At 46.3% G+C, this 15,252-nt stretch overlaps 1 protein-coding gene across 1 annotated transcript in view; it reads right to left on the bottom strand.

Moving 5' to 3' along the window:
- Positions 1-1,663: 1,663 nt before the first annotated feature.
- The window catches only part of LOC107111006 (neurexin-1), a 736,478-nt gene continuing 722,889 nt past the window's right edge, over positions 1,664-15,252 (bottom strand). Inside the window, exons 16-17 of the mRNA XM_015411887.1 lie at positions 5,352-5,471; positions 1,664-1,800 (exon numbers count right to left, since the gene is read on the bottom strand). Coding sequence (XP_015267373.1) covers positions 1,664-1,800; positions 5,352-5,471 — 257 coding nt within the window. The remainder of the gene's footprint in view (positions 1,801-5,351; positions 5,472-15,252) is intronic.

The following is a 15,252-nucleotide window of genomic DNA, read 5'->3' as shown; positions in this document are numbered from 1 at the left end:
TCACAAGAGCATAATGCACATGCCATCAAATGACTAGAAAAGTAATCTCCCATTATGCACATACACCAACAGTCCTAATTTGCTCCAAATTATTAGCATACTAACACTTATCCTAAAAATGCTTTCCTGGGAGGAAGCCCCATTGTATAGACCTGAGTAGGATTCTGAGTAGACCTGATTATGATCACTCTCTGAACATTATTATGCACACCGCATATTAATATGATATATTATCTTTCTATGTAATCTATTACTGCCCACCAAGTATTCAGCATCATCACTGAATGCCCCCTCTCCCCAGCGAGCCATAAGTAAACAGGACACAGAAAAAGCACTCCAGGCATGTTTTTGGGGTTTTTTTTGTTAGGTATATTTATGATGTCCTGACCTGGATAGCCCAAGCTAACCTAGTCTCATCAGATCTTGGAAGCTAAGCAGAGTGGGCCGGACAGTATTTGGATGGGAGACCACCAGAAGAAGAAGAAGAGAAGAGATTGGATTTGTACCCTTCCCATCACTCAGAATCTCAGAGCAGTTTACTGTCTCTTTTCCCTTCCCTTCCCCACAACAGAAACCCTGTGACATAGGTGAGGCTGAGAGAGCTCTTTCAATAACTGCTCTTTCAAGAAAAGCTCTGGCAGGATTATGGCTTGCCCAAGATAATTCAGCAGCTACAAGTGGAGGAGGCGGGAATCAAACCTGGTTCTCCCAGATTAGGGTCCACGCATTTAACCACTACACCAATCCAGGGTTGCTACACCACCTCTGAATGTCTCTTGCTTTGAAAACCCTAAGGGGTTGCTATAAATTGGGTGCAACTTGACAGAAAAAAAGGTCTATACATATATGATAAGATCTCAGGCACAGAGGTTCATTGATGCAATTGGCTCAGAGATTTCACACCCCTTCCCGTCTGTAGTCTCTGAAACAATGTGGCTATTACTCCATGCAGGTCCTATGACCTTGGGAATAAACTATTCTGGAGTAGGAAGTCACTGATAAGGAGAACATAAGTGAAGGCATACTGGATCAGGCCATTGGCCTATTCAGTCCAACACTCTGTGCCACACAGTGGCCAAAAACCAGGTGTCATTAGGAGGTCCACCAGTCAGGCCAGCACTCCAGAAGCCCTCCCATTGTGGCTCCCCAAGCACCAAGAATACAGAACATCACTGCCCCAGATATGGTGTTACATCTATACGTTGTGACTAATAGCCACTGATGGACCACTGATGTGGCCAATAATCACAGAGAAGGAGAAGAAAGGCCTATGAAGATCAGAGGACCTTGTGCAGGCCTTCCAAGTTCCTGGCATTGGATGTAACCTACAGACTGCTTTGTAAAATTCAGACCATGAAACAGATGTCTGGAAGCAGAAGATTCCCAGTGCTTTGGTTCCACTTTGGCAATGAGACCAGGTAGTCCAGAACTCCAAAATTGGGGGGAGGGGAATCCAGATTTAGTGAACTGCAAATCAAACCATAGTTCCAGTCCATTTGGATTTTTCATTACAAAATGCTGACTGCTTAATTATAAGGAAACTCTCATTTGCCTAGACTGGAGTTTCTGTTATCTACAGAGAGATTGGGAGTTTCATGGATCTAAACCCCAGTTAATAAATAAGATGTGAAGTGCTACAAAAGGGCTGTCTGGGATCCCTCATTTAGACATTCAAGACCTCATCTGATGCTTCGGCCACCAAGCGAGGAGGAGCATTCCTACGTGGATCACCCTTACATGCTGCTACACCCAAGCTCTTTTTAAAATATCCTCGTGATAAGACGCAGCACCATGACTGGACTGCAATCATATGGACACAACATATGGGCTCTAATATGACGTGATGCTGTTATTCTTGCTATTACACACGCTTGGAATCTTCCAAACTGCTGTTACTTTATTCTTTAAAGAAAATATGATCATTCTTGATTGTGCTTGGTTTTTTTTGTTTTGTCTGGAATTTTGGTAACGGGGAATGAAGTTTAAACTTACAGAAAGACTTGAGCTGAGAACAGAGGAACACTTGAGACAGAGGCTCTAATTTTGGGTCACAATCATTTTCAACCCCGTGCTTAAAGAAAAGCTGGCTGCTTGGGCGGAGGACAGCTCAGAAGCTGAAAACCTGCTGTTACTCAGAATGTTCCTAAAGTTTCCCCCTCCCTCAGAGGAGTCGCAGCAGCTATCCATTTCTAAGAGTAATCATTAGGTGTCCTCTTTGCAGTTTCCTGTATAATCCTAGGGTTGTGTTTTTTTTGGAACTCCCCCCCCCACACCAGTTGCCTTTGTACTGAACAGTATAATGCCTTCTGTCATATTTCATCTCCTGAAGATTGTAGTTCCGCATCTACTCCAACTTATCATCGCCGGAAAAAGAAAAGGAACCTTCGTGTCATCTGAGGTCAAAACATACTTGCATTGTTTCCCTGCCAAAGAATGGGGGAAAGGACACTGCCTGTCTGTGCTATTATCAAAGGCTTAGAGTTCCATGTACGAACTTACGTTGGTTTTCTTTAGGGTGTAATCCATGTGGTGGCACATATTGTTGGGACACGATTACAGGGAAGAAATAGAGGAGGGGAGGGCCTGGGGATGTAGTGCCTCTATCAGTAATTTGCTATGCTCCCAGAAAGACTTATACAGAGCCATCCTAAGTCCATTGATTTCTGCTTAGGATGGCACTGAGAGTGGCCTACAGGAGGTGATGACTACCAGCACTCTATGTCAGGCTTCTGTACAGAGGGCTACAAGTACATCACATGAAGGAAGCTCTCCTATCTATACCCATCACCCGATTGTACATGTATGCACACTGTCTTCTCCCTCCATGTATCACAGTGCATACTGTTGCCCAGTGTCCTGCTGCTTGGCATTATTTATGGCGTTAACCCCAAGCAGGGCACCAGTACTGTAATGCTAGCAGACCTTGGGGCATGGATGCAAGCCGTCTCCAGATGAATCAAGTTTGTAAAAGCAGTTTCTATCACCTTCCCCCAGCATCTAGCTGCACCCTCAAAAAGGGTGCTGAGAAACAAAGGACCAGTGTTCCCTCTAAGCTGAGTTAGTGTGAGCTAGCTCACCGTTTTTTAGCCTCCGGCTCACACATTTTTGTCTTCGCTCAGGAAGGAGGGCTCCAGAGCAAAGTAATTTATGCAATATCCAAACTGCTCGCTCACCACTTTAATGCCAGTAGCTCACAAAGTAGAATTTTTGCTCACAAGACTCCACAGCTTAGAGGGAACATTGCAAAGGACCCTCTAGAATCATACACAGGGTTGCCAACCTCTGGGTGGGGCATGCAAATCTCCAGGAATTACAACTGATCTCCAGACAATGGAGATTTGTTCACCTGGAAAAAATAGGTAGTTTGGAAGATGGACTCTATGGGATTATAGCCTGCAGAGGTCCCTCCCCTCACCAAACGCTGACCTCTCAAGGCCCCACCCTCCAAATCTCCAAGTATTTCCAAACCAGGAATTGGCAACCATGTGGTACCAGGCTGTAGCATGAAGATCTGTCCTTTCTGTATCAGAATCCAATTGTTTTGGACGTCTACGTTAAAATACAGGGTAATTTCACCAACCCGCTAATGCAGGAACTAGCATCACATTTTCTTACAGTTTAAGTTTTCTCACTACATTTTGAGTTCCAAAGCATCTGCATTCTCATTATGTCTATTCCCTTATGCAACAAGTTACCTTTACTCTTGACATTTTAACCTTTATGGGGGGCAGGGAAACCAACCCCCTTTCATAATACTGTCTATACAATCCTAAAACTTCAAACCCAATGATGTTGTGTGATCATAAAACATGCATGCATGCATTAAAACATTTGGACCTTTTATTAAAGTAAGTGGCTGAACATTCTGAGTTCAAAAAACTGAACTGGTCTAACTTCAAAATGGCAGCTACCATTTACACGGAAATTTTCTGTACCAGATCAGAAAACTAAAACACAGACACACACATACACAATCGTGGACCAGTCCAACCAAACACCAGTTTTGTGCTTGACCATCACTTTGAGACAATGTCAATAATCGGATCCACATGGTTCAACCCTAACAACCAACCATGGTTTGTTTTGTTAACCATGGCTTGTGTTCCCATGGTACTCTTACAGTATGGTTCTCACACATAGTGATAAAACCTGGTGAATCTGAAAGAAGCTGTGCCATTGGGGGGGGGAGATCAATGTAGGATTCTTTCCCTCAAAACGCTCCTCAGAACAATGTGGATTTAAATGTTTAGTAAAGCTATTATTTTATCTCTTTGGCAAGATGGGATTTGAACTACATATCCACAATGGAAATACAATCAAGAGATGCAGCAAGAAATGCTGAAAATCAGCTTTCTGCGGTTTACTGAGCATGCCCATACACCCAAATTTCTTGATACATAACAAGACAGGGACAGTTTAGTGAGAACTGTCCTGTACATACTGTGAACTGACACCCATCTCTATGATCACTGCTGGTGAAAAAGGAACCGTTACCGCAGAAGTGTGGCTTGGTCATCACTAGCTCATGTCCATCCAAAGAAGGTACACAGTTCCATTGGGCCAGGTGAGTGTTTGGATGGGAGACCCCTCACTAACCTGTTCCCCAGCAATCCTCTGAATGTTTCTAAGTAGACGTGTTCCTATCAGAGTGTTTACCTAAGGAAGTTTCATACACAGATCATGCACTCAGTGTAGTCATTGTACTGACTCACCCCAGATGTTTTCAACACCCAAATGTGATCCTTTTCACTTACGTCATCGGTAAATGATCTTGAGATTTATTCAGATAACATTTAAGCGAAATAAAGCACTAAGTTCTTTTTTTTTTAATTATTTGACAGAACGTTTTGTGTCACCTAAAGCAACTTGACGTAGGTAAGATAATGAAGGTTGTCAACGGCTTCACAGTAATTACAACCCTCAAGATATAATGTTACAAAATTACAATATTTCTTAAGAAAAATGAGATCTGAAAGGATTTTCTCCCCACTAAAAATCAGGAAGGAAAGGGAGACGGGGGAGGGGAAAACCCCACGTCTTAACATTTTATGCAAAGATGATATTCCAACGTGCATTGGATGGAAAATTTCAGCACTGCAATTCCACAGTCTCCCCACGTAAAACTTCTAGTGCACCATCTCTAATGCAGTGCTTCAGCCATGTGCTTCCAAAGAGCATAGCAAAACAATTTTTCCAACAAAAAAATATCTCTGCAGAGTTTGCCAGTTCAATTAATTATATAATATTAAAAGAATGCACCATTTAAGACACTTGGTTCCAAGGCTAGTGCCCTAGAGCCTTTCAGCCTTCTAGAGAGAGAAAGAGAGAGACGCAGTCTCTAATGTACTCACGGTCATTGCACAGCGTTCCACTGAAGGAGGTCATACTACAGTCACAGCTGAAGCCATCCCACTGCTGCAAGCAGACGCCTTGGTTTGCACACGAGTCCTCTTGGCATGTCGTGCTGGGCCCTAACGAAAACATATACACAGAAAAAAAAGGAAACTTGGGCCTTTGTCTCTCATAGGCACCCCATTTGCCACCAGATCACACAAGGTAGTTGCCAACATCTCAATATGTAAAGGGCAAACTGAAGAAAAGAACAGACAGCAGGAGTGGACAGAACCTTTTAATTTTTTATTTTTTTGAATAACAAGGCATATGGCTTTCCTTCGTAATGGTGAGGTCCATGAAGAGATGAATTGATTCAGAAACATGATTTTAAAAAAAACCAAACAGAAGCAGATAAATTCACAAAACGAGGTTTGCCATCAACATTGCTAATTTCATTGTGGCGTATTTGATTCTTTCTCTCCAACTTGGTAAGTTCTGCCAGGTACCCATGAAAAGCAGGATATCAAACTATTTTCTTTTAAAATGATAAAATTAAAAAAGCAAGTGTGGAAACAAAACGTACTGCCATCCAAGCAATGATTTGATGAAGAGCGATGCCTGTAGAAAATCAAGAGATGGTTGACTGGGCTTATTATTTTTTTGCAATATATTTTATACAGATTTAATAACAGGAATGTTGGCAAGTATCATTTCACATGCTTTACTTATCCCATGCGGGGGGGGGGGTTGTTTCTTTTTAAAGGGGGAGAAAAATCTGCAAAGTAATGCACCAGCATGCTCAAAAGTGACATACACGTGAGAAACAAAGCTATTCTATTTCTAGAGACTCATCAACTAGACCGGGCGTGGGAGAACTTAAAGAAAAAGGCATGATCAAAGCACTAAAGCAATCACTGTACAAATAAACACAAGACTGAAAGCCTTTATGCAGAATATCCTGTAAGAGGAAGGTTCTTGCATCACATTTTGAAAGGGGGAAGAGAAGACTGGATGCAATACAACATATGTCAGTGCAGGAAGGCGAATGGTCCTCAATGCACATTCTGGGTTTCAGTCTTGCTTAATATATACAAGGGCTATCTACCTTGCAAATCAGCTTTCATCAATGCAACTTTGCCAGCAAAATAAAAAAGCAAAATATATTAAACGTTAGTAAGCAAATATCGAAACGGCAGCAAACACAGAAAGACCGTTCAGAGAAAAGGTGCATGCCGCTCTTAAAGAGGAAAAGAAATTCCACGTAATGCAAATAAATTAACGCTAATAGACATAAATCTCCAGGCAAGCCAAAATGAGAATGCAGTAATTTGCCAGCATTTACTACAAATATAATGGTTAATTGAGCTGATGACATGTAATGAAGGAAAATTAAAAGCATTTCTTTTCATAGGATAGATGTGAATGCATTAGCAGAGTGAATGCATGGTTTAAATCCTGACTAGCCATTTGTCATGTTCAGATACAGTCAAGTCAGTCATTAGCACATTATTCTACCCCCTCTTCCTCACATCTTGATCTTCTTCTGGAATGGATACAGGATTGACATTTACATCAAGAACCACATATTCCCAGGTATGCAGTGGTGGCTCCCCCTCTCCCAGCAGATAAAATAAAGTACACTGACTTCACTTCATTCATCTGTCAAATCCCACACACTTTCCCCTTTATGCAGGTTCCTTGCTAGCCTTTAATGAAACCATTGCTTTGGAGGCATTTGTCAACTCACTAGAACTTATAAGTAAATGCTCAGTTTTAAGGTAAAGTTAGGACTGTGAGATCTGAAGGTAAATGGTTAGCCATGCCAAGAAGCAGAATGTCAAGTAGGTAAAAGGGTTCAGGAGATTGGAAGGCAGCTCAGTTAGTTCTCAGATTGAGAAACTGGGCCAGGATACATCGCTTTGTGGAACCTGGTGGAATTCTACTGAACCCTTGTATCACCCGGGACCTACTAAAATCAGTAGCTTCATCACCAATCTCTGGTCATCCACAGGAGAGGTTCTGAAGCACAAGCCCAGAAGCTCCCTGTATGGGGACACTATTGCCCAGCAAGACCCCTGAGCCTTGCTGCTCAGCCCCAGGTGTGAGAGACCCCTTGCTTCTTGCAAGCATTCAGTTTGTCAATATTACAATTTATCTCCTGGGTTCAGTAAAAGCAGGCCACCTCCTGATTAGTTGAAGGAAGGATGAAATCTTTTAGAGTGAAGATCCATTTAGACAGCTATTTCTTGTTGTGATAGTAGAGGGGTCATTTCCTGCAGGAGCGCACAGGAGCGGAGCTCCGGCAGTAAAAAGCCCAGGGGGCAGGCACATGAAACAAGCCTCACCCCCTGCTCCCAGCAGCCTTCAGTTAGAGCAAGAAGCAGCCAGGTAAGTTGCAGAGCTCCCACCGGCCCCCCAGTCCAAAACGGTCCAGTGGCACCTTTAAGACCAAGTTTTATTCAGGTACAAGCTCTCCCTCCTCTGCGAGGACAGATCTGCACATTCCCCCCTCCCCCAATACCTAGCAATCCAAAACAGTCCAGTGGAGCCTGAGCGGTGGGTGTTGCCTTCTGACACACTTCCGGTGATGTCAGGGGGTGTGACATATGCAAATAAGTTATGCTAATGAGTTATGCTAATGAGCTCCTGCACCTATTTTTCTACTAAATGACCCCTGGATAGTAGCATGGTTAGGGTTGCCAACTCTGTCCTGGGAAATAACTGAAGATTTTGGGGGTGGAGCTTGGGAAGGAGGGGTTTGGAGAGGGGAGGGACCTCAGCAGGGTATGATGCCACAGAGTTCACCCTCCAAAGCAGCCATTTTTCCCCAGGTGAACTGAACTTGGTTGACTGAAGATCAATTGTAACTAGGGTTGCCAACAAGCTGGTGGGGGACACATGCTTCCCCGCCAGAAGATTCTTGCTTGTAACACAGGAGCTGCACTATTCCGTCACCCAGACGTGACGTAGGCACGTAGCTGGGCGACGCTCTGGTAATGGAGCTGGAAACTCTATTGTACCAGTGCAGCACCTGTGTTTTCCCCGTGGGAATGGTCCCGCAAAGAACTACATATCCTCTGCCAAATCAAGGTAAGTACTTGGGAGCCCTGATTGTAATAGTGGGAGATTTCCAGGTGCCACCTGGAAGATGGCAACCCTAAGCATGGTGATGTCACCATGGTTGCACAGAATGTGTGTACATTCTGACACATGTTTCATTGTGGCTTAAAAATATAATAGAGAGACATTTGAGAAGTATGAAGAATAAAGATGCGATCATCTGCGAGCTTCATTGTGGTCAGAGCCACACACCTTGAGTGAGTTTCACCACAGTGCTAAAATAACTGGTAGAACTTGAGGAGGATGTAGACTGAAAAGTATGCAGACGGAGAGTGATTTCAGCTAAGCATACCTTTATTTGGTTCAGGACAAAGACGAAGGGACCAGCTCGCAGGCTGGTTATATAGGTTCAGAAAACCCGCCACCAAGTACACCTAAACACACCCCCTACTCCCGATAGGCTATTTACAGTAACCGGGCGACCATTGGTCTCCCGGCTGAGAAGCTGGCCCTTTGATTGGGCCGGATAGGATCCTACGGACCCATTGTCTTTGGACATGAAGCTATTGAAGAGTTGTGCCTGGCCAGCCCGGGCAAGTCCGGGCATGTCAGACTGAATACATTACACCCCTCCCCCCTTGGTTCAGAAGGCACCCACAGACGAAGTCCTTCAAGTAGGCGGGTGGCTTCTTGGGGCGCGTCGAGCGTCGGGGCTCCGGGGTAGCGATGGGTTCGGTCTCGGGGGCCCTGGGAGCCGAGGCGGAGGCCTGAACTCTTGCGAAGAAGTCCAACCGCTCCACGTACTTCGTGGGTTTGGGAGCCAGATGGTCGGTCAGGGCCTGGACTAAGGAGCTGTATGACTCGTCCTTCGTTAGTTTGGGCGAGATTAAGTCCTTGAGGAGCCGATGGGTCTGGATTCCGCAGTGGCTCAGCAGGTAAGCCTTCTTCATCGCGTCATCCACCACCTTGTGGATGGTGAAGCGGCTCTCCAGCGTGTCCAGCCAGGTGTCCCACAGCGAGGGCTGGGAGAGATCGAAAGCGGGCAGGCTTTCTGTTGCGGTCGCGGTCGCCATTGTACTGTCGCCACGTGGTGGGGTGGCCTCTGGAACGGCGATGGCGTCGGGAGCGTTGTGGAGGCCGCTGCTGCTCTCGGGGTCAGCAGGGAGCGAAGCGGAGCCGGGAGCTGCGCGATGAGCGGTTGCCGGAGGGCTGGGAAGCGAAGCGGCGCGGTTCCCGGAGGTCTCGGCGTCGGGGCTCGGTGCGGTGCTCGCGTTGGCGTCCGGGTCTTTGTTCATGGGGTCGTGGATCCCACCTTCGTCGCCAGTGAAAAGTATGCAGACGGAGAGTGATTTCAGCTAAGCATACCTTTATTTGGTTCAGGACAAAGACGAAGGGACCAGCTCGCAGGCTGGTTATATAGGTTCAGAAAACCCGCCACCAAGTACACCTAAACACACCCCCTACTCCCGATAGGCTATTTACAGTAACCGGGCGACCATTGGTCTCCCGGCTGAGAAGCTGGCCCTTTGATTGGGCCGGCTAGGATCCTACGGACCCATTGTCTTTGGACATGAAGCTATTGAAGAGTTGTGCCTGGCCAGCCCGGGCAAGTCCGGGCATGTCAGGCTGAATACATTACATAGACCAATTCCCCAAATCAAAATAAGTTATTAAAGAGTGTTTGCAAAAGTCAGTGTGCTAAAACAATTGCCTGGCTGCTTCAGTATGCACAGCTGACAACACAGCATACCTCTTATAGGGTTGCCAGGTCCTCCTTCTTTGCTGGTGGGGGACTTTGGAGGGCATTCCTCAAGGGAGTCCCCAATGCAACTGCATCACACAGAAGTGACATCATCACATTGGGGACCGGTGCCCTGCATGCCTGAACTCCAAGTGGTTAATTCACCACTGGAGTTCAGCTGCCTTGCTTCTTTAAAGGGTCCCTTTAAATGCTGTTTACAAGAAGCAGGAACCGCGTGAATTCACTGCTGGAGTTTAGGTGCACCTCCCTCTTCAAAAATACTGTTTGCAAAAAGTGGGGTGGCACCTGAACTCCAGTGGCGAATTCACCACTTGGAGTTCAGGTGTGTGGCTGGTGGCTGCCCCCCCTCTCCCTCCTGCAAGATTTAAGGGGCCCTCCAGCTGACTGGCAGGCCATGTGCTCCCACTGATCAGCTGGAGGGCCCTTTAAATCTTGCAGGAAGAGAGGGAGAGGGGTGGCCACTGGTGGCCGCTCTTGGGGGTGAGGCTTGGGGTGGGGCTTCCCACACTGGGCAGGTGGCTGGTGGTGGGCAGGAGCCTGCAAAATCAGGGTATCTCCCACCAATGCTCCCTCTAAGCTGTGGAGTCTTGTGAGCGAAAATTCTAATTTGTGAGCTGTGAGCGAGTGATTTGGCTACTGCATAAATTAGTTTGCTCTGGAGCCATCCTTCCTGAGCTAAGACAAAAATCTGTGAGCTGGAAGCTAAAAAACTGTGAGCTAGCTCACACTAACTCAGCTTAGAGGGAACCTTGTCTCCCACCTCCACCTGGGGACTGGCATCCCAGACCTCTTACCATATCACTGTGCAATGTGCTTTCAATGGCTTTGTAAAGACTGCTCACATGGCGCATCAGGGGAGAATAAATGTGCACGGTGGGAGTAAGATTGTGCCTACTGGCTTTGCCTTGACTCTGTGCATTCTGTACAATGTGTACAAACCTATGCATATGAACCCTGCGTTTGCCAGGGGTCTCAGTTGCACGGACAAAGCAGATTCTTGCAGGCTGTGTTCACAAGTTGTGCAAAATTAGGCGGCAGGCATTGATCCTTCTCCCCTCGCCCCTGTATTGATGAGGTGAATATGGCTGAGCCGAGAACTGACTTTTGGCCATAAAAACCATATAACAATTTTAAACACATGTCAAATACTTAGGCTGCCAGCTCGGGCTTAGGACATTTTTGGAGATTGGGGTAGGGTGGGTGGTACCTGCAGAGGACAGAGCTGGGAAGGAAGGACACTCATCAGAGATGCGAAGCCATAGAATCTGTCCTCTAGAGCTGCCATTTCCTCCAGGGAAACTGATATCTGTAGCCTAGAGATCGCTTATAATTCCAGGAGAACTCTGGATCTACCTGGAGGCTGGTAACCCCACTAAATAGTCTTCACATTCTAGTTGGGTTGTAAGAATCAGCCATATTATCTGGCTGTTTATCTGGCTGTACGAATCAGCCATCAATCCATTTCTTTTATACTTTGGGTTGGAAAAATCAGCAGCCCTTAAGAATTCAGCCATGACATCATTCTTCGGCCCTTGGGGTATTTTAATGCAAAGATCTCATCATTGGCAACAAATGCCACCATCTGCCCCCTCTCCCACCAACAGCTGAACCTGTTATTCAGACACTTTATATATAAAAAAGTGAAAATACCTTTAGGTGTTTCAATGTTATACATTTCATGCATGTTTTTACACTTAGGCTTTTCAACGTTAATCATCAAATTAAAATTAGAACACAAGTCACAAGGTTGATCAACTTCAAAGAGAGAGAAAAGGCCAATGGATTAAACAGCATGAGAGAATATGTAAGCAGAAAGAGGTGAAGTTTTTTATTGAATGGATTCATCTTTGTTCGGTTAGGGTTTATATTGGTCCTAACAGAGCTAATCAGCCTCTTGCTTTTCTCCCTCACTGGCCAGTTATTGCCACAAGAATGTTTTAGAGGGAGGTACAGGGATTGATACCTTCTAAGGGAGGCCTGGACAATTTGTATCTCATCATGCTGAACACAGGTCCATCACTGGCCAGATTTATCAAGCCTTCCCTGCGTAGCTGGAGGGATCTGTTTGGCTTGGTGTGTCACACCCTGTGCTTGTTCCCTCTAAGTTGTGGAATCTTGTGAGCAAACATTCTACTTTGTGAGCTACTGGCATTAAAGTTGTGAGCAAGTGATTTGGCTACCACATCAATTAGTTTGCTCTGGAGCCATCCTTCCTGAGCTAAGGCAAAAATGTATGAGCTGGAGGCTAAAAAACTGTGAGCTAGCTCACACTAACTCAGCTTAGAGGGAACACTGGTGCAGACCCTTCTAAATCAATCTGAATTTGGTCCTTAAGAAATCATTACATGTTATACAGCACTTAGCAAACTAATGGTGCTAATTAAGAGTTTAGAATTAGCAGTAGTATTTTTTTCAAGCAAAGCATGTTCCCTATTTATGAAGAGAAAACTCCAATTGGTTTTAATCAGTCTTTCCCCAAGCATCAGTCTCTCTATACTATCTTGTATACTATACAGGGTTTTTCCTGCTGTATTTACTTCAGCAGTCTCTACAGGTAAGTAAGGCTGGAGTATTGACAAGTATCTGTGAGGCTGGGAGGTGGCACAATGGGATTGGGGGTGGTAGGGTTGCCAGACCAAGCCTGGCAACCAATGGGAGGGTTGGGAGTGGGGACATGGGGGGTAGAACTGTAGAGTTCCCAATGATTCCTAGAGCTACCCATTGTTGCTCCCAGATTGAACGCAGAAATAACATACCTGCACAGAGGATGCTAGCGGGTTTGTTTTTGTTTTTTTAATTCTCCTGGGCAATGGCAGCAATTGGTGGGAGGCCTCCCTCCATAGTGGGAAGCCTGGCAACCCTAGGGGAGAGGGTTTTTGATAACTTGTTGCACTCCTGGTTATGCTAACAAGGTTAGGGCTTTCCAAGGCTCAGGGGGGGAAAGAAGTGACTTGTTGATTTTAGGTAAAGTACCAAGCACAATTCTGAATCAAGCCTCTCTGTGTGTGCATGCCCATGCATGCCAGGAGGGTCCACCAACCACTACACATGGCCTTGATCATTCTCTGTCCTCCAGGTGTCCTGTTTTCTGCAAGGGAGCCCAACCACAGTTTGAGAACCACTAGCCTAAATCCAAGCCCAGTTGCATTGTTGTTAGACTAAGAATGTTTCAGCTAACCCTCATACATCCCACTTCACATCGACAGGACTCACCTCTGTGTGATATGTTTTGAATCAAGTATAAGACTTGGGAATTGCAGTCATGCCCAGTATTGCAAGCCTGCACAATTTGACCCTGCAAGCCAAATGCAACCAGCCAATCACAAACTGTTGCTAGCCTGCAGGGACATCAATAATGGATGTTGTTTCAGAGGGTAGTCCTGTTGGTCTGCAACAGAACAGCTAGATTTGCATCCACTGGCACCTTAGAGACCAACAGGATTGAAGAAGAAGAGGAGATTGAGTTTATACCCCGCCCTTCATTGCCTGAAGGAGTCACAGAGTGGCTTACAATCACTTTCCCTTCCCCTCCTCTCCCCACAACAGATACCCTGTGAGGTAGGTGGGGCTGAGAGAGCTCTTTCGAGGACTGCCCTTGATAGAACATCTCTGAGAGAACTTGTGACTGACCCAGCAGCTGCATGTGGAGGAGTGGGGGATCAAACCCTGTTCTCCCAGATTAGAGTCCATCACTCTTAACCACTACACCAAACTGGGGTGGTGGTGGTTAATAAGCTTTCGAGAGCCAAAGTTCCTTTAATCAGATAAGAGTTAATCAGATACCAGCTGGTGAGCGGGTATCCTTTCGCACCAAGGAACCATCCCTGGGCAGGGTGGGAGGGGGGCTCTTGGTAGTTGCAGGGCCGGCTCGAGGTGTTTCTGCACCCTAGGCGAGGCTGCCTTGTGGTGCAGATGCCAACCTCCCAGTGGGGCCTGGAGACTTCTGGAGCCAGCCACCCTTTTGCTACCACCGCCACCGCCTCCTCCCCCCCTGCAGCTGTCAGACCCAGCGAGCACACCCCACATGTTCCTGCAGCACCCTCCAAGATGGAAGAGAGATTTCTCTCGTGCTCCGCTTCCTAAGGCAGTTTGGGAGGGAGGGAGGGGGGGATCCTGTTTCCAGGCGCGGGGCTGGGGGATACAGGAGGAATTATCTGAACAGTACTCCCCTCTCGCCTGTCCTGTGTTTACAACAGACAATGGCAGGAGGAAGTGGGCACAGAGTTCTACCCATCATTGGGTTCCATTGTAGACATCTGCTGCTGCTGCAAGAAAACTCTTGGTAGTTGGTGATTCGATCCTTAGGCAGGCAGACAGCTGGGTGGTGAACCCACGTACTGACCGTAATGGTGACTTGCCTGCCTGGCGCGAAGGTAGCGGACATTATGTGTGTTCTAGATAGGCTGGTACATAGTGCTGGGGAGGAGCCAGTGGTCGTGGTGCATGTCAGCACCAACGATGTGGGGAAATGCAGTCGTGAGGTCTGGAAGGAGAAATTTAGGCTGCTGGGCAGGAAACTTAGGTCCAGGACCTCCAAGGTAGCTTTCTCAGAAGTGCTACCTGTTCCATGCGCAGGGATGGAGAGACAGGCACAGATCAGGAGTCTCAATGTGTGGATGAGACGATGTTGTAGGGTAGAAGGTTTCAAGTTTGTTAGGCACTGGGATGCTTTTTGGAACAAGAGGGAGCTGTACAGGCGAGGTGGTCTCCACTTGTCCCGAGAAGGAACCAGGCTGCTGGCGCTTAAAACCAAAAAGGTGGCACAGCAGTTTTTAAACTGAATACTGGGGGAAAGCCGACAGAGAGATGAGGGGGTAGCTGTTGCTTTTCTACAGGGAGGTGGATAGAAATTGTCCACTGAGACGACGGCTAGTGACATGGACTGCCTGACAAGGTTGCGAGATAGCAAGAGGAAGGTTGCAGGCTTAACTTGTATGGGAAATTATAGCTGTTTCTATACAAATGCCAGAAGTGTCCGAGGTAAAATCGGGGAGTTCGAGTGCTTGGTGTCGGAAGGAAAAATAGACATTGTGGGTATTTTAGAAACTTGGTGGGATGAGGAAAATCAGTGGGATACAGTGATTCCTGGTTATATA

Source organism: Gekko japonicus, unplaced genomic scaffold (genome assembly GCF_001447785.1).
Source record: "Gekko japonicus isolate JY-2015 unplaced genomic scaffold, Gekko_japonicus_V1.1 scaffold447, whole genome shotgun sequence".
Lineage (NCBI taxonomy): Eukaryota > Metazoa > Chordata > Lepidosauria > Squamata > Gekkonidae > Gekko > Gekko japonicus.
The sequence above is the reverse complement of the archived record's forward strand: the minus strand, read 5'-3'. Positions and strand labels throughout refer to the sequence as shown.